The 23,512-nt window shown below is 45.2% G+C and overlaps 2 protein-coding genes across 11 annotated transcripts in view; one reads left to right on the top strand and one right to left on the bottom strand.

Annotated features, from left to right (window-relative positions):
- The window catches only part of LOC143808394 (uncharacterized), a 426,051-nt gene that overhangs the window by 334,068 nt on the left and 68,471 nt on the right, over nt 1-23,512 (top strand). The gene's annotated exons all lie outside the window — the stretch shown is intronic.
- LOC143808373 (D-2-hydroxyglutarate dehydrogenase, mitochondrial-like) lies at nt 117-22,113 on the bottom strand. Of its 6 annotated transcripts, none has more exons than XM_077290943.1 (10): nt 21,959-22,113; nt 18,886-19,178; nt 18,477-18,534; nt 15,812-15,951; nt 8,499-8,692; nt 8,250-8,418; nt 6,873-7,016; nt 6,649-6,791; nt 4,500-4,665; nt 117-1,940 (listed from the first exon to the last, which is right to left on the bottom strand). In XM_077290943.1, exons 2-10 carry the CDS (start codon nt 19,169-19,171, stop codon nt 1,681-1,683), a joined length of 1,560 nt encoding a protein of 519 aa, XP_077147058.1. In that variant the 5' UTR covers nt 19,172-19,178; nt 21,959-22,113; the 3' UTR covers nt 117-1,680. The 6 variants fall into 6 exon arrangements, with proteins under 6 accessions (XP_077147058.1, XP_077147056.1, XP_077147055.1 ...); XM_077290941.1 differs by lacking the exon at nt 21,959-22,113 and adding an exon at nt 21,031-21,075; XM_077290940.1 differs by lacking the exon at nt 21,959-22,113 and adding an exon at nt 20,826-20,976.

The raw sequence follows: 23,512 nt of genomic DNA on the forward strand, positions 1-23,512 counted from the left end.
TAACCTGAAAGAGGAGAAAAAGAGGTTAGATTATACTCACCCAGGGGCGGTCCCCGCTGCAGGCCGATCCAATGGGTGTCGCAGTCCTCCCATCTTCTTATGATGACGTCCTCTTCTTGTCTTCACAGTGCGGCTCCGGCGTACTTTGCCTGCCCTGTTGAGGGCCTGCGCACTGCAGTACTTTGCTCTACCCTCAACAGGACAGACAAAGTATGCCTGCGCCTGAGCCGCAGCGTGAAGACAAGAAGAGGACGTCATCGTAAGAAGATGGGAGGGACCGGGCCGCGACGCCCATCGTATCGGGACCGCCCCTGGGTGAGTATATTCTAACCTCTTTTTCTCATCTTTCAGGGTACATCGGGGGCTTATCTACAGCATTACAGAATGCTGTAGATAAGCCCCTGATGCCGGTGGGCTTAGCTCATCTTCGATTTTAGGGGTGACAGGTTTCCTTTAAGCCTTCTCCACCCGTGTGGACCAAGCTCCGCTCCCGAGCCTTCTTCACCTGTATGAACCAAGTTCAGCTCCGAGCCTCCTCCACCCGTGTGAACCAAGCTCAGCTCCCGAGCCTCCTCCACCTGTGTGAACCAAGCACAGATCCTGAGCCTCCTCCACACATGCTGAATCTTCCGTGGACATGCCGATACATCCATTTGCAGAAAGGGTTTAGTGGAATCTAATTTTTTTCTTTTTATTGCTTGATTGAATAAAATAGCAGTCTTTAAAAAAATCTTATTAAAAATCAATGAATAGTCAACCAAGCTAACTTGGTTTGTTTGTGACAGGGGCTATTAGGGCACAAAGGACCCCCAAGCGGAGCTCTAATTAAAACTGTGATCACAATTTGTAGTAATGTGCAAACGTTTTGGTATTTTATTCTGTATGTGGTTAGAGCAGCATCAATATCATACCATATTCCCCTTAAAGGGGTTTTTCCACAAAACAAAGTTAATTTTAATCAAAGGATCTTTGAATAATAATAATTTCCACAATTGGATGTGGTTAAATAAAATGTTCCTATGCTGAGATAATCTTATAAATGTGCCCCTGCTGTGTACTGTGTAATGGCCGTGTCTGACCATGCAGGACAAGATCTCATCATACCACATCTCCTGGGCAGGGGAGGGCACAAAAGAGTATACAGAGAGCACAGCATGGGATCGTAGCGGATTCTATCTGTGAGGTAAAATCTTGCTTAAAAACAGGCTGGTAAATGTTTTACCTCACAAAAAGAATCATCTGTGATCCCGTGCTGTCCTGTCTGTGTACGCTCTTTTGCTTCCTCCTCTGCTCAGGAGCTGTGGTATGATCAGACCATGTTCCTGCACGGTCAGACACGGCCATTACACAGTACACAGCAGGGGCACAGCTATAAGATTATCTCAGCATAAGAACATTTTTTAACACATCAAATTGTGGCAATTATTATTATTCCAAAATGTATTACTTAAAATGTACTTTGTTTGTGGGAAAATCCCTTTAAGTTAATAACAGTGTCTAGGGTTTATGGTCAATAATAACCTAACCCTGGAAAAATTGTTATTTAAGCCTTCTATACATATTATGTACAATAATTCTGTGTATACATTATAAAAATATATTGAAAGATCAGGAAACCGTCATCTAATTTCATTGTATCCGCTAACACGTTCAGTGCTAATGTAAATGCTGGTGGTTTGATCAGTCAGCTGGGGGGATTGTCTTGTATGGGTTCATAATGCCTTTAGGGTCCAGCATTTGTTTAAGCTGCTGCATGATGTGTACCGCTCCTCTGGACTTGCTGTAATAAATGTGGTCCCTCTTTTTGAATCCCAGTCCATGCTCAGCACTGATACTGCCATGGTGCTTAGAGGTCCATTCATACACAAAAGGCTCCAGGGCTGACAGTAAGGCGTCAGTGTGAGACTTTGCTGTGATGTTTAAATGCAAGTTTCCATCACCTGTAGAACAAACATGTGAAAAAAATCTATCAGATCTTTGTCGATGGCTAATTATACTAAAAATTAAAAACTGATAACTTGAAAAGTGATGTCGTTTCCAATACATCAGGTATACTATAAGCAGGGCCGGTTTTAGGCAAAGTGGGGCCCAGGCAAAAGTTTAAAATGGGGCCCCAAATGCTAACATGCTAAATGCACATCACACAGAAGTATTTTGGCTGTATTTATGTGCGCCGAGTTCAGGCAGCTAAATGAGTGAGATCGACAATATTGAAGTCGTTTTACACTTGTTTCCCAGCCTCTTTCCACCAGTTGAGGAATAATGATGGGGCAGGACAATCACTAATAGATCAATCTGTCCCTATACAGTATCATGTTATCCGCAGCACATCTGCAGTTTTCACCAAGCGATGTGCTGCTGAGAACAATGATTTTTGTTCCAGCATAAACAATCCAATCACTCGATGAATATACACCATTTTGCTTGTCTAGTATAATACACCCCATAGTCCTCCATATAGTATAATGTGCATCACAGTCCTCCATATTGTATAATGCACACCCCATAGTCCTCCATATAATGTGCCCCATAGTTCTCCGTATAGTATAACACACTCCCTATAGTCCTCCATATAGTATAATACACTCCCTATAGTCCTCCTTATAGTAAAATACACTCCTCCATATAGTATAATGCACTCCCCATAATCTTCCATATAGCATAATACTATATGGAGGACTATGAAGAGTGTATTATATACTCCTCATAGTCCTCCATATAGTATAATACACCCCTCAGTCCTCCATATAGTATAATACACTCCTCATAGTGCTCCAAATAGTATAATGCACCCCATAGTCCTCCATGTAGTAAAATTCACTTCCCATAGTATAATGCACCCCATAGTTCTTCATATAGTATAATGTATTCCCCATAGTCCTCGATACAGTATAATGCAGCCCCCATATAGTATAATGCAGCCTCCCCATAGAGCATAATGCAGCCCCGCCATAGAATATAATGCAGACCCCCTCATAGTATAATGCAGCCCCTCCATAGACTATAATGTAGCCCCCCATAGAATATAATGCAGTCCCCTTATATAGTATAATGTAGCCCCTCCATAGAATATAATGCAGCCCCTCTCATAGTATAATGCAGCCCCCATAGAATATAATGTAGCACCCTCAGAGTATAATGCACCCTCCCACAGAATATAATCCAGACCCCCACAGAATAAAATGCAGCCCCCCCTCATGTAGTATAATGCAGCCCCCACATAGAACACAATGTAGGCCCCTCATACAGTATAATGAAGCCACCCCTTAAATTATAATGCAGCACCCTAACAGAATATAATGCAGCCCCCCATAGAATACAATGTAGCCCCATCATAGGGTATCATGCAACCCCCTCATAGAATATAATACAGCAACACCACAGAATATAATGTAGCCCCCATAGAATATAATACAGTCCACCTCCCCATAAAATATAACGTAGCCCCATCGGAGTATGATGCAAGCCCCCTCAGAATATAATACAGCCCCACAGTCCAGTACTCACTCACTGATATATTAAAAAAAACAAAAAAAACACACAATCTTCACCTCTCCTCTTCGCTCCCCGCGCTGCTCCCGACTCGGCTCTGGTCTCAGCGGCTGCACTGCCCGGCACAGAGTGGATGCGCGATGAAGTGGCGTCATCACACACCCGCAGTGTCAGAGGGGAATGATGGGGGAAAGAGCGTTATCTGACGCTCTCTCCTCTCCTCACCTATGGGTGTATCTGTTATTTATACGCTAAGCTTTCTGACTGAGCACTCTGCCCTTCACCATGTGGCGATTTTAACTACATTTAATCACATCCGGTTCCGACAAACCCATAAATGCAGGCTTTACCAAGAGAGGTGTTTATATTCACCCATGCATTCAGATATTAGCCATATGTAAGTGTTCACACTGGGCAGTTAGGTCAGGGACCCATCAGATTCATGAGATTACCTTGACGATGGTTGATGGGCTCACACTATTTGGCCAAATTTTGTGCTTAACGTCTCATGTGTATTTTTCCTAAATTTCAAAAGCCATTTTGCTATTCCCATTTCATGTATTTCACATTGACATGCTTTAACTCAATTGAGTGCAACCATTTTTGTATTTTGCCATTAGCGACACGCCACTGGCTGGAGGCCCCTGGGGAGCAGGGGCCCTAGACAGAGCCTAGTCTGCCTGCCGCTAACGCCGGCCCTGACTAAGTCAGGGGTTTTTTTTGGTCAAGGCGCCATGGTTACAATAGGCAGGTAAAGTTCCCACCAAAAACAACAGATTGTGAATCATCTAACATACAAAGACACAGTATGGCCACTGGCTGATCCATGTGTGGTCATCATCAATGTTCAATTTCCCTGTTCTATAAGAAAAGTGATGTAGCCATGTCCAAAGTAATTACCCATACAGAGGATTTCTTTCATGGCTAAAACTTAAATGACTAGGCAAATTTTTAAGTACACATAAAAAATCTGTCACCCCAAAAATTACTGCAGCGAGTTATCTCACCTAAATGTCCATAACCAACTACACCCAGAGCAGAGGACCCAACACGAGCCCTTGTTTCTTCAACAAGTGCATACAGTTTCTCCACAGGCATCGATAGGTCATATTTGAAGACGTAACCATCAAGGGCTAGAGCCTCCGTAATACGTTCCCGTAAGGCCCAGAGGGACTGTGTGAAGAGAAAAAAAGTGAAATACTGAGGAAAAAAACAAGAACAAACAAAAAGTAATTTAAATAGAACCTGTCACCAGGTTTTCCCAATTTAAACTAAAGCCACCACCCCAGCTGCTCTATTCCTGCAGTCCATCTAAGCCCCCAAACTCCCCCTCCATATGCCAAAAAATATCTTCTATACTTCTGGCATATGGTGCGGTCAGTCCAAAGGGCACCTTTGATCTTTTCTCCTCGCCTCCTCAATCCCTGTAGCTGCTGTCTTCCTGGCTTGATTGATGACGAGTCCTATGTCTTCCACAGATCACCGTGAATCTTGCACCTACGCAGCCGAAGCTCAGGCCTGTGCTAGCGCTTCATGCTTTGTTCTACCAAGGGCAGAATAAAGTCCTATGATGCACCAGAAGCCATTAACCCAGAAGTGGAATTGGTGCCGACACACGCTCAGTACAGGACTTTGCTCTGCCCTCAGTTGTGCAGAGCATTAAATGCCTACACCGGCCTGTGCTTCATCTCCACAAGTACAAGATCTGCATCATTCTGTGGATAACATAGGATGTGTCATCCATATCAATCAAGCCAGGGGGAAGGTTGGTGGAGGGATTGAGGAAGTGCCGAGAAAAGGACAAAGACACCCATCAGACTGGATCGCACCATATACCAGAAGTATAGAAAGTATTATTCCTTACATATGGAGGGGGAGTTGCGGTCTTAGCTAGAGGTCTATGGACTGGACTGGTAATAAAGCAGCTAAGGGTGGTGGCTTGACTAAAGTCAATTTTATAGAACTGAATAAACCTATTAAACATTTTTTAACATGTTTGATTTTTTTAAACCAAAGAACCCAGAGAAAACTCAAGCAAACACAAGGAGAGCGTACAAACGCCATGTTGCCCTTGGTATAATGGATCACAGTGCTGCAAGGTTAACAGTAGAGTACGAAGATGCACCATTTTTATAAATGCTAGATAAGCACTATCAATTTTTTTGCAGTGTGCATGCAGTGGAGGCAGCCAAAATCCACCAACATATATCAATATATGTAACTTTGTGACCGCACCTCCTTTAAGATAAACCTATACGTTTCACCTGTCTATTACATATAGTCCTGTTTATCTGTGACGCCTTAGATAAAGGTGTTGTCAATTACTTGGGTCATCAATATAAGATTAGTTGGGGGCTCCAACACCAGCATCGACTATCTGTTGTCTGTTCCTGAGGTGGTTGGATGTAAGCGCCGAATGGAGCTGAACAGCACATCACCATACACTTGGCAATGGCCACTACATATTGAGCTGAGCTCTACATACATCATATATACACCCGGCCAGTGGAGCCGATAGCAACTGATCAGCAGGGGTGCCAGGTGTAAGACCCCGTCAGTTGAATACTGAGGACCCATACTACAGACGGGTAATCAATATCAAAGTAGTGGACAACCCCTTTAGGGTGCCGGCTTTTTAACATGGAAACCATTATGCTAATTTACAATTATCGTTAGAAGTTTACAGCCCCATACATGTAACTCATTTTATGATTTGTGCACATTTGGTGCCCCCCATCTACAGAGTCATACCTAAAATCCCTCTAGCTGCCTACATGACCCTGCTTCTCTCCAATATAAGTTGCAAACAATATTTTTTACTAATGTGACACAACCCTAGAACCCAGAACACAGGCTTGATAGCCCCCTACTCCACCAAACACACATGTGGGACAAGAATCTTCTCATAACTTTACCAAGTTAAACTTTAGTCCTTATATTTAGATCTGAAGGACAGGGACTGTAGCCAATTTGTATACTCTAGTCCATACAGCACGATATAGGGACGTTCTATATACACTACATATTACTATATTAATATATTAATTGAGCTAATTTAAGGGCAAACATGGATAAACCACAATCTGTGCATATAAAACAAACAATGACATATATATTATATATATTCGCCTTCAATGCTACAGATTATGACCATACCATTATTTTACCCTGGTCGGTTGCTACTGTTCCTGAAGTCACAAATCCGGAGTCCATTGCCTTCTCCAGAAATATATTGAGTTTCTCTTCATCATGCTTTCCACAGGATCCAGAAGTCTCTACCAATACGTAGAATGCATTGTCTGCAGTCAAAACATACCCACATTAATCCGATGTCATTTACACCCAATATCGCCACCGGTGAATGAGTTACCATTACCGACCTGGTAAAGGATTAATAAGTTTCAGATGAGTTTGCACCATCCTCATGGACTCGGAATCCATGAACTCACAAGCAGACAGAATCTCTCCAAGTTGATCTCTGCACAGTGTAAACACCTGCAGAACCTTACTGAAATGTTCACATCCTGGAGAAAAGTGTAATAAGCAATATTTGATAAACATCTGATTAATGATTTAAACCCAATGAAAAAAATAATAGCGTACAACAACGTGGTAAACTTTTGTAAATTGCTCAGTCAACTTATAAGAAATAGCCTTAGGCCTCATTCACACATCAGTTCTTCTTGTACAAGTGTTATCATGTAACTATCCCTGTAAATAGGGCTGTTCACAGGTCCGTCATTTTTCACTGAACAATCAAAAACAGGAGACATCCACGAGCAAGGCAAGTCTACAAGTACGTGAAAAAAAAAAATCAGACAGAGCTCGAATACCATCCGAGAGCGGTGCAATATTCAGGGACTGATAGATACGTAGGACGGGGTGGAGAAACTTCAACTTCTAAAACAAAATTGGACCAAACTGATGATATGAAACTGGGTACATTTTTTTCATACGTAGAAAAAAAACTGATGTGTGAATGAGGCCATATAAGAACCTGGCAGAAAGCACGAGTCCAACACTACCTGGCCCCTTATAAAAAGATACGAGAGGTGAGATTTAGCTAAAATGGTAAGATGACATTGTCCATTTTCACTAATCCCATTTAGTTTTCCCAAGCATTTTTTTGTTTGTTTTATTAAAGAGGAATTTGTAGCAGATTCGCTCAAAAAATTCCAAATAAACATGTGGTCCTAAAAGGAGAACATACAATTTTACTTCAGAATAGAGGTTAATTAGAGGAGGGGCAGCCTCTGTAATGTTCAGAAATCCCTAATAAGGAATTTCAAAACTTTTTTTTGTTTTAAGTTCTCTTAATTTGACTGCTCCACATTACATTGGTCTTTTCTTAAAGGGACCTGGTCAAGATGTGTTAACATATGGATATAGCGAGACAGTTTTATTGTGGGACAAGTGTCTGTAAAGCTGATACTTTTTTGTAGAGATCCGATGTCCCAGTTATGAGAAGTCTAGCGTAGAAGTCATGTGCAAATCAGATTGGAAGTGCAACGTGGGCGTGTCAGTGCACTGAGGGTTTCTTCTCATTATATGGACACGCCCTCAGTACACTTTCAGTTGGATTTGCATATGGCTTCTTCCCTAGATTTGTTATGTAGAGTCATGTTCCTTTGACATGGTGATATCACTGATAAGCTGATTAGTGATAAGTGTTTTGCGGCAATTCCACTTTACATAAACTAAATTAATCAAAAATATATAAAACATCATAAGTAACGTTATGGAATAAAACCCCTTACCTAACAGGGCCACGTTTACCGCGCTGGGTTTGCGTGGGCACAAAATGGATAAAGCGGTTATGATGCCTAATGTTCCTTCAGAGCCAATGAACAGCTGCTTCAGATCATAGCCCGTGTTATCCTTGCGCAGAGAGCTGAGACAGTCCAGGACAGAGCCATCAGGAAGGACCTAATAAAGGACAAAGAAAAACTCTAAAAAGGAAAAGAAGACGGTTCATACTGTACGAAACTCCTCTTAAAATCTCTTACGGCTTCTAGTCCCAAGACTGTCCCTCGTAAGGATCCATATCGCAGAAGTCTGAGACCACCAGCATTTGTTGCCAAGTTGCCCCCTATGTGACAGCTTCCCTTTGCTCCTAGATCTAACGGCATGGTGTAACCCCGTTCTCCTAGATATTGGTTCAGTGACTCTAAAACACAGCCTGCCTGGCACACGAGGGCACCTAAAACATAAATACACAACACAGATGTACAATAAAACTTCATGTAACACAACCAACTTATTTATACCACTGCCTTTTCCTAAATGACCAAAGAGTCTTAAAGTCCCTTCAGAGACTAGAATCTGGGTGTGACTGCTACCCTTGCTCCAGATTGCTTTATTCTCCCCATAGATTAACCCCTTCCCTCTGCAGCGAATTTACATTTTTGACTCTTAAAAGCTTTTCCCTCTCCTTGTAACTTTATTTTATTTTTGTACTGACAGACAAATGAAGACTAAGGGTTTTTTACGGGACAGGGGCGTTACCATTAAATTGGTTTTACCAAAATTTCGGAATATTTCATAAATATATATAATATGATTTGTATCACCATTTTCTGAAACTAACTCTGTAGCTGTTTTAGATTACCATCAGGGCTTGTTTTTGTGTGGCGAGCTGGTGTTTTACATATACAATTTTGGGCGCATACTAGGTTTTGATTGCATCTTTTGTGCATTACTGTGATGACGAAAAAGGAGATTTTTGTGTACTCACCGTAAAATCTCTTTCTCTTAGCCTCTACTTGGGGGACACAGGACCATGGGTGTTATGCTGCTGTCCACTAGGAGGCGACACTATGCATAATCTGAAAAAGATTAACCGTGGCTCCTCCTCTGCAGTATACACCCCTGGACGGCGTCAGCCTTCTCCAGTTTTGTGCAAAAGCAGTAGGAGGAACGTAACACGAATAACATAATTATGCCTGTAAGAAGGCAACTATGTACGAGCTCAAGAAAACAATATGAAAACTCAACAGTTACAACGGCCCGGAATGGGCAACAGGGTGTGTGTCCCAATTAGAGGCTAAGAGAAAGCGGTGAGTACACAAAAATCTCCTTTACTCTGTCGCCTCATTGGCGGACACAGGACCATGGGACGTCCTAAAGCAGTCCCTGGGTGGGAAGCAATGGATAAATATTGTGCAGACAGGCCCCTATACTTAGGGCACCGCCGCCTGCAGAACACATCTACCCAGGCTCGCGTCTGCTGAGGACTGGGTATGAACCCTGTAGTGTTTAGTAAACGTGTGTAGGCTAGTCCAAGTGGCCGCCTTACACACTTGTTGTGCCGAAGCCTGGTGCCGAATGGCCCAGGAGGCCCCTACCACCCGTGTAGAGTGTGCCGTAATACCGGCTGGAAGAGGAGAATTCTTAAGGCGGTAGGCCTCTTGTATGGTGGATTTGATCCACCTGGCAAGGGTAGCTTTGGAAGCTGGCAGACCCTTGTGGCCGCCTTCCGGAAGGAGGAAAAGAGAATCAGACCTCCGGAAGGACGCAGTCCTAGACACGTATATACGCAATGCCCTGACAAGGTCAAGCGTATGCAGAGCCTTGTCCACTCTATGAACCGGAACCGGACAAAGGGATGGTAGTGAAATTTCCTCATTGAGGTGGAAGTTGGACACAACCTTCGGAAGGAAGGATGGGACCGTACAAAGAACTACCTTGTCCTGGTGAAAAGCCAGGAAGGGCCGTCTGCAGGAGAGTGCTGTCAGTTCAGACACCCTGCGTAGCGAGGTGATTGCCACCAGGAAAGCCACCTTCTGGGAGAGAAGGCGGAGCGGGACCTCCTTAAGGGGTTCAAAGGGTGGTTCCTGCAATGCTGTCAGGACCAGGTTGAGGTCCCACGTTTCTAGTGGTCGTCTGTAGGGGGGAACCAATCGGGAAACCCCCTGAAGAAAAGTCCTTACTTTTGGTAGCAATGCGCCTTTGAGAAAGCACTGAGAGGGCTGACACCTGGCTCTTAAGCGAGCCTAATGACAGCCTGGCCTCCAGACCCAATTGGAGAAAACCAAGTACTTTGGGTAGAGAATAAGGGAGTGGGGTCTAGCCATGAGATTCGCACCAGGAGAAGAAAACTTTCCAGGTACGGTAATAAATCTTGGTAGAGGCTGGCTTCCGTGCCCTGATCATGGTTCCAGTGACGTCCAGCGAAAGCCCTGCCTGGGTTAGAACCCAGGTCTCAAGGGCCACGCCGTCAAATTGAGAGCCCCTGAGTTCTGGTGGTAGAACGGGCCTTGTGATAGAAGATCGTGGCGGTCGGGGAGACGCCAGGGGGCGTCTGCTGTAAGTTGTACGATGTCGGCGTACCATGTACATCTGGGCCAGTCCGGTGCAATTAGGATGGTTGGAACTCCCTCTTGCTTCATCTTCCTCACCACCCTGGGTATCAGGGGGAGAGGTGGAAAAATGTACAGAAGCTGGAACTGGGTCCAGTCTTGAACCAGAGCGTCTGCTCCGAGCGACTGCGGATCGTGTGTTCTGGCCATGAAGTTGGAGACCTTGGCATTGAAGTGGGATGCCATTAGGTCCACATCCGGGGTCCCCCAGCGATGGCAGATCTGGTGAAAAATTTCGGGATGGAGAGACCACTCTCCCGAGTATATTTCTTGTCGGCTGAGGAAGTCTGCTTCCCAGCTGTCCACACCTGGAATGTGGACCGCCGAGAGAACGGACCCTGTGTCCTCCGCCCAGTGGAGGATATGTGACACTTATCGCATCGCCTGGGTACTGCGGGTCCCCCCTTGGTGATTCACATATGCCACAGCAGTGGCATTGTCCGACTGTATTCTGATGTGAGGCTGCCAGTAAGTGATGAAAGGCCCTCAATGCCAGGAGGATGGCACGAATTTCCAGGATGTTGATGGGCATGGTCGCTTCCACTGGGGACCACTTGCCCTGTGGTGTAGGTGCACTGCACCCCAACCCGTCAGGCTCGCATCGGTGGTCAGAACTTTCCAGTGACTTGGGAGAAAGGATTTCCCCTTTGCTAGCGAGGTTGGCTTGAGCCACCAGTGCAGGGACCTCCTGGTTGACGACGTTAGCTGGAACTCCCTGTTGAGAGAGAAAGGGTTCTTGTCCCAGGACTTGAGGATGGCTAGTTGGAGAGGCCTGAGGAGAAACTGAGCAAATGGGACGGCTTCTATTGCTGCCCCCATCCTGCCGAGGACTCTCATGGCAAACCGGAGAGATCGAGGGGGTTTGCGGAGGAGGGTGCGAACTCCTAGACGGAGAGCCAGTGCCTTGTCCTTGGGAAGGAGCACTAGACCCCTGGAGGTGTTGAATAGCATTCACAGGAAGGTCAGAGACTGACTAGGGGTTGGTGATGACTTTTGTAGGTTGACTAACCAGCCCATGCGACTCAGAGTGTCGATTGTCATTGAGACGCTGAGCTCGCAGTCCTTGAAGGTGGGAGCCTTGATGAGTAGATCGTCCAAGTATGGAACGACTACTATGCCTCTGGAGTGCAGGACGTCCATGGTGGCTGCCACGACTTTGGTAAACACTCTGGGAGCCGTGGCGAGTCCGAACGGAAGAGCCACAAACTGGTAGTGGTCCTGGTCGATTGCGAACCTGAGAAATCTCTGATGAGCAGGTGCAATCGGTATATGCAGGTATGCGTCTCGTATTTCTATGAAGGTGAGATATTCTCCCTTCTCCATGGACGCAATGATGGACCGAAGGGGACTCCAGCGGAAGTGACGAACCCGTACATATTTGTTGAGTTGTTTTAGGTCCAGTATGGGCCGTACGCTGCCTCCTTTCTTGAGGACTACGAATAGATTGGAGTAGAACCCTCGGAAGCGCCCGGCCATGGGAACCGGTACTATGACTCCTGCTTGAAGAAGCGAGGGAACCGCTTGGTGGAAGGCACGAGCCTTGGCTGGCGGTTTTGGGGGAACAGAGGAAGACTCGGTTCGGTGGGTTGGAGGTTGAACAATATCTTGTATCCGGAAGACACTAGTTCCCTGACCCTGGAAGAGCAAAGTCGTCCGCCTACGGGTGAGATGTCTTCCGGGGTCTGTGAGTCATGAGGGTTTACCTCCTTTGGCCTTTGACTGGCCTGCTTTTAGCTGCCAGGTCTTGTCCGACCTTTGCGTCGACCTTGAGTTGTCCCTGTGTGGGAAACGGTTACGATTTTGTGCTGGACGCGAGACGGACCAGCCCGAGGAATTCCGAAAGGATCTGAATCGGTTTTGTTACACTTCTTGTAAGTGCGTATAGGTTTCAGTTGAGGCAGAGAGGTACTCTTCCCCCCAGGTGGCGTTGGATGTCATTGTGTCCAACTTTTCACCGAAAAATCACCCACTGAGAAACGGGAGGTGCGTGAGAGACTTCTTTGAGGCTGCGTCCGCTTTCCATTCCGCAGCCAGAGGATACGCCGAATCGTGATGGCGTTTGATGCTATCCCCGCTACGCCCCTTGCTGAATCCAGAGCTGCATGAAGCATGTAATCTGCTATTTGAACCGCTTGGTCCGACAGCTCAGGAGCAGATGCTTGGAGGCCAGCTTATAAATTTTTGGCCCAAGCCAGTATGGCCTTGGCAGCCCAAACTGAAGCGAACGCGGGAGCCAGGGAGGCCCCTGCCGCCTCGAAAATTGAACGAGCCATGCGTTCTAACTGCCGGTCTGCTGCGTCCCTGAGGGTTGAGCTATCTGGCAGTGAAAAGGAGAGTCTGTGCTGCTAGAGACTGGGGGGGTCCACTTCGGGTGGATCTGTCCATTCCTTGGTGTCCTTCTGTGGGAAAGGGTACCTTGCCTCCAGATAATTGCGATTAGCGAATTTTTTTCTCAGGCTGTGAAAGCTGCTCTATAAGGATCGCTTTAAACTCTGGGTGGTTAGAGAAAACCTTAGGCGGCTTCAGAGGTCCTTCAAAGGAAATCCTCTGGTGGCAGATTAGAAATGTCCAGCACCCGATGGATGGAAGAGATTATGTCCTCGACTAGCGCTGTATTGCTAGGGGGGATTGGGATCAGGGACCCCTCCGTTTCCCTATCTGAGTCGGAGTCGCAGATGCCTTCCGAATCCTGTGTATCACTGAGGCGTCCCCTGCTGGATGAGCTGGGGAGGAGGCCTTCTCTTGTCGGGGACTGCGGAGATCTGCATTGTCTGACCCTGGAAGGGGACGGTCTAGATGACTTGGAACTACGGTGTCTCTCCCTAGAAGGGGATGACCGTGTGCTATGGGATGACGCAGATGGACTTGACCTATGGGTCCGCTTGCGTACTGACCTAGACGTGGATGTGCCAGGTCGTTCTGTTCCTGAGTCAAGCTCTCCCTTTGCTGGGTAGCGGTCATAGCCGAGGCATGACTTTGCAGAGCCCAAAGCAATGTGGAGGTTTGGTTATCTATAGACTGCGTCATAGATTGCGACCTCTGAGTGACCCATTCCGGAGTGGCATTAGACACCGAGGCATTGGCAGGGGCTTCTTGGGGCTCTGACGCAGTAGTCTGGATGCAGTCCTGGCAGCGCGTTACATTGCCACTGGGGAGAGCGGTCCTGCAGGCTGTACAGAATGCATAATAGCAGTCCTGCCTGGTTCTCCTGGACCCCGGCATAGTGCACAGAGTGCAGAAGGGCTGGCTGCAGAGGACCTTACAGGGGTAGAGAAACCTATAGAGGAGCCTCATAGGTAATATGGATTCACAGCCTGAGTAAAACAACCCAGCTGTGATCTGACCCCACCAGTATGCCCCTAGGTCCAGCGCCGAAGATCCACAGTCTTGTGCCCCTCGGAGACTAGCGGGCCTAGTCCTGGTCCTGCTGACTGGGAGATGCAGGGTTAATCCTTGCTGCAGTAGAAATGGCCGCCGAGGAGAAGAGGCAGGGGGAGAAGGGGGCGGAGAGCTGAGAAAAAGGCGGCAAAGCTGTGTAAAAACACGCCCTTTCTGTCTCGATCCACCCCTTTTATGACACCGTAGAGTGTCATATATGTCATCCGGAGGGCGAGCCGGGGGGCGGAGAGGAGGCGACGGCTACAGCTAGGCCGAAGCCGGGGCCTAAATTAGATGCCTGATGCCCAGAACGGCTCCAGGCCGGCGCGGAAGTCGGGGGGGGGGGGGGGGGGGGGTTGGAGGGGAGGATCTGAACTGGACCCCCCCAGATTTAAAGGCAGGATAGCGGTGGGGCTGTAAGCGGAATGGGGGGCCCTGTGAGGGGTCCCCCTGAGGCAGTATAGAGCTGGTGCTGCCGCAGAGACAGGGGCGCAGGGAGCCCTGTGTCTGTATGTGCCATGCCGGCCTGCACTCCCCCCGGCCCCGACAGGAGCCCGCAGCTGGGCTGGGGTCCCTGGATGCAGGCGCAGTGTGCTGGCCCATTGCTGGGAGCTGTAGAATGCTGCCTGTACAGGCCCTACCTGAGGCGTCTCAACCTAATGCCCCCAGAGGGGGATTAGGGAGGGTGCTGTGTGACCATCAGGGGGCTTTATCCTCGCCTTGACCTCAACCCAGAAACCAAAAGGAATTGGGGAAGGAGGGGGGGTCTCGACTTCGAACCAGCACCCGAGGGACTGGGGAAGGAGCAACATGGGGAATAGCCATCTCTACTTCAACTGGGCACCCCATAATAGGGGGCCGAGGAAGGAGCCATGCTGGGAGTCTCACAGGAGACCCACTTTTCTTCATCTGTAATCCGTCAGAAAAAAACGGAGTAAAAAATCTTAGGTGTGCCTCCTATGCGACACTAAGCAAAAACTGGAGAAGGCTGACGCCGTCCAGGGGTGTATACTGCACAGGAGGAGCCACAGTTAATCTTTTTCAGATTATGCATAGTGTCGCCTCCTAGTGGACAGCAGCATAACACCCATGGTCCTGTGTCCCCCAATGAGGCGACAGAGTAATGTTCTATTTTGACAGATCAGACTTTTCTGAATACAGAGATACCAAATATTCATTACATTTCTCTAGGCATTTCCCTGTATATATTTTAGGGAACATGTCAGGTTAGATACTGCTATTGACTAGCATGTATAGGGTTAATCTGCAGGTTAATAGCATTCAAAAGGTGAACTTTATTTCTCCTGGGAGCCGCGAGCTGTCAGTCATCGCTCACAGCACAGAGAGGAGGATATATCCCAGCCGCGGCACTGACTGACAGCCAGCACCTGGCCCTATGCGTAGTGGGCCTTGCTTCTGAGGCTGCTCCAAAGTCCCTGACGTGATAAATATCTTGCAGTGTGAAGGGGTTAATTCAATTAGACTAGATAGGTAACAACCACTTGGTACAAAATCTATGACAGATGAACTAGGAAACCATTTTTGGGATGATCTAGCTGCTTGTACAGAGAGGAATCACTTACCGGAAACATCATCGAAGCTGATCACTTGATCCATGAGAGCAGTAGAGATGAGGATCTCATCAAACACAGGGACACTGCCTCCTACTAAGCTTGTATTTCCTCCCTGAGGAGTTACAGCAAGGCCCCTTTCATTACAATACCTGCAGGTAGAAGGAAAGGAATAATGATAATATATAATAATAATGAAGGTCAAGGGTAGACATCAGGATTTGTTTATCTCTTCTAAACTCGTAATTTCTTTACCCTCAGCACATAAGTTGGGAAAAGTCTTTGGTGCAATGTGATTAATGCAAAGCTCCAACCTACATAACATACAGTTTTAATCAGGACAGCATGACATAGGGAAGGAGAAGCTGAGCAGAAGCATATATAGGATTGCTGGAAAAGATTCTGCATAATTTGTATTTTATTCAGTGAAATTCCTGGTGTTTGTATGTACCGTATTTGAGTCCAGTGGGCGGTCCTACTAGTGAGTGACAGCTATCTCTGCACACACAGTCATAATGGGAAGACGGTCAATCACTAGTAAGACCGCCCAATGGACTCACATACAAACATCAGGGATTTCAATTAATAAACACGCAAGTTTTACTGAAAAGGATTGCTGGGTAAGGCCGGTTTCACACATCGGAAATTCACAGTGCGAGCACACTTTGCAACATCCGGACCGGCCCATGTGTCCAGACTCAAACTCAACAGCTTCAAATATGTGTATGAAGCTGTTGAGTTTAGGTCAGGAGACCAGCGACCCAGACATTAGTGTCCGTTCTCGGGCTGTGACTATCGAACACAGACAAACATAAGACACCTTTTTTTCTTAAAGTACTGTGTGGAAATCACTGTGTGAACCTTAGCAACAGGGGAATCAGAAAGTAAAATCATGATGTTGTCTAAATCTTTTGGGAGGTCAAAAGAAGTACAAAAGGATTTTGGGGGAATGTCAGAAGCAAAAGAAAAGTCAAAGAAGCTATAGGATTTTTACAGGATGAAAAGAGTGAAGTGGTCAAAAATGATGTTGAGAAGGCCAAACTTTTAAATTCCTATTTTGCATCTGTGTTCTCTAAGAAAGCAGAGGGATCATCATTATTCTCATTTGCACATGGAAACGCGAGAATCAATGGAATGAAACTGAAAGGGAGAAGATACAGATTAATAGATATTAGAAAAAACTTTGACAGTGAGGGTGATCAATGAGTGGAACAAGCTGTCACGTCAGGTGGCGACTTCTTCAATGGAAGTCTCCTAACAGAGGCTGGACAGAAATCTGTCTGAGATGGTTTAGTGAATCCTGCATTGTGCAGGGGGTTGGACACGATGACCCTGAAGGTCCCATCCAACTCTAACATTCTAGGACTATGAAATCTATTCAAGAACCAGCGTTCTTCCATATAAATCCAAGAGAGAACATTGCAATTGCCAGATAACACTAGCCACTAGTCCTAATCTTGTACTTTTTAGTGGACACGGACATTAAAAGCTGACCCTAAATGATTAAATAGAAGCATTATCTGAGCATGCTCCAATCTGAGCATAAGTCATTGTGAAGTAAAGGAGGGCAGATGAGCTGCGATTTCCTCTGTTATGAATGGGGGATCCTGTGTTATCTACTGTATATAGAAGTGTTGTCTTTCATGGTAATCCTGTTTGTGATGATAATGAGACAGCTGGAAAGTCATCTTTACACTCTAGAAATGTGAATCTAATTAAAGGCCTTGTGATCAGTGTGAAATTTGCAAAATTTCAAAAAGTTTAATACTGACATAGCACTTTGTTATGGAAAATATAATAAATACATTTACCAATAGGTCATTATCTCATGACACATTTCCATTAAGACACTTACAACCAATAATATTTAGTAGCAGTTATCTCCACATGTAAAGCCTAAAATTGAAACATCATCATGAACTTCATACCAGAGTAGGACAGTCCATCAATACATACACACACAGGTATATGGCACCTTATACCCATTCATGATACAATCATACTATATTTTTTCTACCAAGCGCTTTGTGGATATTTATACCATCCTTCGAGGGCCGTACAAATTGTGTGCTAACTGCTCTGGTGTCAGGACATAATCTTTCACTGCATGCCCTTCAGTGCTCAGAAGTGAACGCTGCGTGCATGTGCTAACAGAGCTAGAAGAAATTAATGGGCCGGCAGCCGGCAAAATCCAGCTGTCTGCCCAAGCACTGCAGTCACCGGAAATCAGCCCAGGGGCTGGATAAAAGGTCATTGAGAGCCGTAAACGGCCAGCGGGCCTGAGATTCCCCACGCCTGTCTCATCACATCACATTTAGTACACTAGTGGTATAATATTAGTGGGGGGGGGTCTATATACATTATTAGAGCGCATTCAGACCTCCAGTATCATTGTATGAGTGTTATCCGTGGTTTTCACAGATAGTTTATGGGGACATTAACATGTCTGCGATTTTTCGGTCTGCGGAGGCATGTCCAATTTTCATCCAAGGGTGTGATGAAAATCGGCAGTGTAAGTCTTTGCCTCCAATTTTCAAGGACTATCAGGAGAAGGTGGAAAAACGTTACACTCTGACCACCACCACACTCAAGTCAGTCCGCTTTTCTCGTACGTGAGTAAAACAATAGGCCAAAAGAGCATTCATAACATATCCATATCTAAAATAGAAACACTTACTTCAGGATCATAGAAACCTCTTCTGTAGTCCGAGGCTTTACCAGCACTTTGCCATGACCTGAAAAATGCACAAACAGTATTATTAAAACCTAGAAAAACCTTACTTATGTACTTACATGTACGTGCTGTATAGATGTTCTTCTACATATTTACAAATGCTAAACGGTTCCTAAGTCCTGCCAATAGTAAGGAACTCCTGTACCCGACTGCCAAGCGAGTAGCGTCCATCTTCAGGCCTGAGCTATGAAGCAGGCATGTACTGGGGGAATTCTGTGATGACCTTGTTACTGAGCCACAGGATGGCGACAGCGTTAGTATGGCGTTCTACAGACAACTTGTGGACATTAGATATTTCAATTGCTGCCCCATATTTAACCCTTTTGAGGAATAAATAAAACATAACCCTTACCTCTCACTGTTCGTAACCAGTCGATGTTATGAGTTTTCAAGTCGCCTTCATCTGTGAAAACTCTACCAGGAATTATTTCCTGAAAGTACCGGACATCTGCTAAGGAGACTTCTGTGAAGGGCAGACGGGACACTTTGTACCTTTCCGCTGTGAGTGGTGGATCCTTTGCTTGACTCATAAATCTATAGCTCAACATTAAGGGGATTTGCCCCCATCGTGGCTCACCCAGGATCCTCCTTGCATCCCACAATTTTCTTGAACCCACCTTGAGGCCAAAATAGCTCATGTTTAACCTGTAATACATGCACATCAGTTGTTACGTCACGTACATAATATTTGCATTACCATCAAAAAAGGGTTTTTCCCATCTTCACAAAAATGGGTATCGCTGGATAGTGCTTGTAAATACAAGCAATTTTGCAATTTACTGCTTATTAAAATTTTCAGCCGTTCTTGAGATATTAACACTTGTTTTCTTTAACCGCATGTCGTATTGGCGACCAACCACCGCTGAAAAACAGCAGAATATGCACAGCGTTTACAAGCTCTTTTCTATGGAGCTTTTGGAACACTGTTTTGAAGCTGGCCAGGATTGAAGGAATGCATGTTACCTCCTAATCCCTGCCAGTTGCAGCTTAAGGGCTCATACTCCCTTGCGAGAGAAAAAACGGTCCGTAATCTGGACCGAAAAAAAGGGATGAAAACTATGCGATTGTCATGCGAGTTCAATGCGGTTTTTTACTCGCACCATCCGTTTTACATCCGTATGCAATCCGTTTTTTTTCTCTGCAACTATTTTTATACAATCATTTACAGAACCATTTAGTGTTCTATGCCACAGAATGGTAAGGGATCTGTAAAAAACGGACGTCATACGCATGGTGCGAGTGCTGTGCGTTTTTTTCTCGCACCCATTGACTTGCATTGGCGAGTCTCGTCCGAGAATCGCAGCAATAAGCAGCATGCTGCGATTTTTTTCTCAGTCTGATTTCGGCTGAGAAAAAAAAAAAAAAAAAAAATCGCAAATGAAAAGACACCTATTGAATAACATTTGTCCGAGTGCAATCTGATTTTTGATCGGATTGCACTCATCCGTTTTCCTGGCAAGTGGAAATGAGCCCTAATGCTTACAAACTAGACAGCGGTGGTCGGTCTCTTAGGCAACGAACTGTAAAGTAAAAAACGTTAATATATCAAGAACGGCTGCAAATTTTAATTAAGCAGTAAATTGCAAAAGTGCTTGATCTTACCAGCACTATCCAATACCGCTCATCTATAAAGATGGTAACACACACTGGTCATCTCGTCGGAACTATAAGTACTGGAGAACAAGAAAAAAAAAAAAAAACAATCACAGATTAAAGGCGCCTTTTCCAGTTTTGTAGGTAAATTGTAAAAAAAAAAAAAAATTTGCAACTAACAAATTTACTTTGTGCATAAGGTCCGCACAATTTTAAAGATCTCTTGTGGATGTAAGTGAATGGAAATTTTCTCATTTACCATAAAACAAGTTGTTATCACGTCCATCTGATAAACATGTAGATTTTGCTCTATTAATCATCTCTAGCATTGTAAATAATCCTAGCATGGCTTCAAGTTTTATACCTTGTTTCGCAGCATATGAAGTATTATGAACTCGCCTTTGCACCGCCTCGGAGCTGCCATACCTTTACCACCAAATTTTATCTGCCTTTTCAGGTAAATCTCGCAGTAAAATGGCCTGTATGCAGAGGCATTCTTGGAGTTAAATCAGCATATAACACAGCACAGCAAAATCAGCAGCAAAAAAGTGTAAGTGTGAATAGACCTTAATTCTATAATCCAGAATATTGTATCATAATCCATAACATATTCCCTTCTGATGTGGCGATTACTTTTTCCTTTGATTATCTGCTTGTGAACGCACCCAGGACAAAGTTTGCGTACTCTCGGCTACTCACTAATCATTAGACCAGATAATCTGCAAAACACTGCAGACAGCTTCTGAGGATCTGCAGTCCTATGTAACAGCCACCTTCTGTGCTGCTACTATCAGCTCAGCTTCCATGATGTCCTGCACAGCACACATGTGAGACTGATCACTGCTCCATATAACTAAGGCAGAAACAATGAAACCATTAGAGCCCAGCCAGGCCTAGCATATACCTGCTCTCTGCCTCCAGCCCTCTAACTGCTGGCTCTCTCCGCCCTCCTGTCAGCGATAATCCTGCTCCCCCTGCTGTTGACAAGATGGATAACATTGACAATTACGGAGGTGGCCATCTTTGTTAAGGGCAAAGTAGAAAATTGTTGTCTACTTTGATTTTTTTATATTATAATTCCAAGAAAACTGTTTCATTAAAAAAAGGCACTCTGCTATACAAAAAACGAGCTACATTTTTAAAACATCATAAAGGCATTTTTCAAGTTTTTACAGCTGAGGACCTATCGTTAGGACGGGTTAACATGACCATACTGAGGCCACGTGCACACGAGTATTTGGTCAGTTTTTTACCTCAGGATTTGTAAGCTAAAACCAGGAGTGGGTGATAAATATAGAAGTGGTGCATATGTTTCTAATATACTTTTCCTCTGATTGTCACACTCCTGGTTTTGGCTTACAAATACTGTGGTAAAAAAATAAAAAAAAACTCAAGGTGTGCACGGGGTCTAAAACTGGCACATCTGCAAATTGTAGACATGAGGGTAACATGCGCCCATTCGCACAGGGGACAGGACCTGCTCTGTAAAATGAACGTGACTTGTGTCGGCTGAAATTCTTCTTCACACAAACCGTCTGAAATATTACTTGTGGGCACAGGAGTCGGATATTATGGGATCAGTGCACACTATGGGTCAGCACACTGCAATGAATGAGTACATGAACACCAGTTTTTCAGTACACATTAAAAACATGAGGCACTTGGCAGGGGCGTAACTTGAAGCTTGTGGGCTCCAATGCAAAATTCCCAACAGGGCCCCAACTATCACTGGTCTATAATAGCAATAGACTTTTCCTATGGGGGAAAAGGGATCTTTGGGGCCCCTCTAGTTCTCAGAGCCCAGCTGGTATAGTTACGCTTCTGGCACTTACCGTAGCTTAGTGGCTGCTTGTGGTTGACAAAGACGAATCTACACAGACACATTAATAAGGAAAGAGCTGGACACATCTGTGGGAAAACTCTTCTCTGGACTAGGACACAGTATCTGGAGATTCAAGCTGATGGCGATGTTCCAGTCTTTGACAAAAGGACTCAATCCAACACTTGGATTTATGACTCACTGCTTGATTGCAGTTCACACCTCTACCAGACTGACTCCAGATCACTAAATTCCTAAGTCATCATCCCTACCACCTCTCCATCTGGTACAAAACCTTAATTTTATTACTTGACCTATCTTTAGGAGGCATCAACACATCTATCCCATTTGAAACATTTTCTAAATGTTGGGTTCTTCTTCATTTATTTGTAAACAAGCCTGATGAAGGAGCCTCTGTGCTCTTAAAGGGACTCTGTCACCCCCTCCAGCCGTTATAAACTAAAAGAGCCACCTTGTGCAGCAGTAATGCTGCATTCTGACAAGGTGGCTCTTTTAGTTATTGGTGCAGTCAAAGCAGAAATAAAGCGTTTTATAATTTCGCAAAAATACCTGTCTTTAGCCCTGGAGGCAGGTCTTGAAAACAGCGCGGAGGGGGCGGCTCCCGGCGCCAAGGAAGCCTTGAGTGACGGCAGTGTGGCGTGTGCAGCAGGGGGGTTAAGACCTGCCTCCAGGGCTAAAGACAGTTATTTTTGCGAAATTATAAAACACTTTATTTCTGCTTTGACTGCACCAATAACTAAAAGAGCCACCTTGTCAGAATGCAGCATTACTTCTGATCCAATTTGTTTTATTTTACCAAGGGTAACAGGAGAAAATGGACCCCAAAAGTTGTTGTACAATTTGTCCTGAGTACGCCGATACCCCATATGTGGGGATAAACCACTGTTTGGGTGCATGGCAGAGCTCGGAAGGGAAGGAGCGCCATTTGACTTTTCAATGCAAAATTAGCTGGAATTGAGACAGGACGCCATGTCGCGTTTGGAGAGCCCCTGATGTGCCAAAACAGTGGAAACCCCCCAAAAGTGACCCCATTTTTGAAAGTAGACCCCCTAAGGAACTTATCTAGATGTGTGGTGAGCACTTTGAACCCCCAAGTATTTCACTAAAGTTTATAACGCAGAGCCGTGAAAATAAAAAATCCTTTTTTTTCCACAAAAATTATTTTTTTAGCCCACAGTTTTGTATTTTCCATAGGGTATCTAGAGAAATTGGACCCCAAAAGTTGTTGTGCAATTTGTCTTGAGTACGCTGATACCCCATATGTGGGAGAAAACTACTGTTTGGGCGCATGGCAGAGCTCGGAAGGGGAGAAGTGGCGTTTTGGAATGCAGACTTTGATGGAATGGTCTGCGGGCGTCACGTTGCGTTTCCCCTGATGCACCTAAACAGTAGAAACCCCCCGCAAGTGACCCCATTTTGCAAACTAGACCCCCCCAAGGAACTTATCTAGATGTGTGGTGAGCACTTTGAACCCCAAAGTGTTTCACTAAAGTTTATAACGCAGAGCCGTGAAAATAAAAAAATCCCTTTTTTTTCCACAAAAATG

Source organism: Ranitomeya variabilis, chromosome 2 (genome assembly GCF_051348905.1).
Source record: "Ranitomeya variabilis isolate aRanVar5 chromosome 2, aRanVar5.hap1, whole genome shotgun sequence".
Classification (NCBI taxonomy): domain Eukaryota; kingdom Metazoa; phylum Chordata; class Amphibia; order Anura; family Dendrobatidae; genus Ranitomeya; species Ranitomeya variabilis.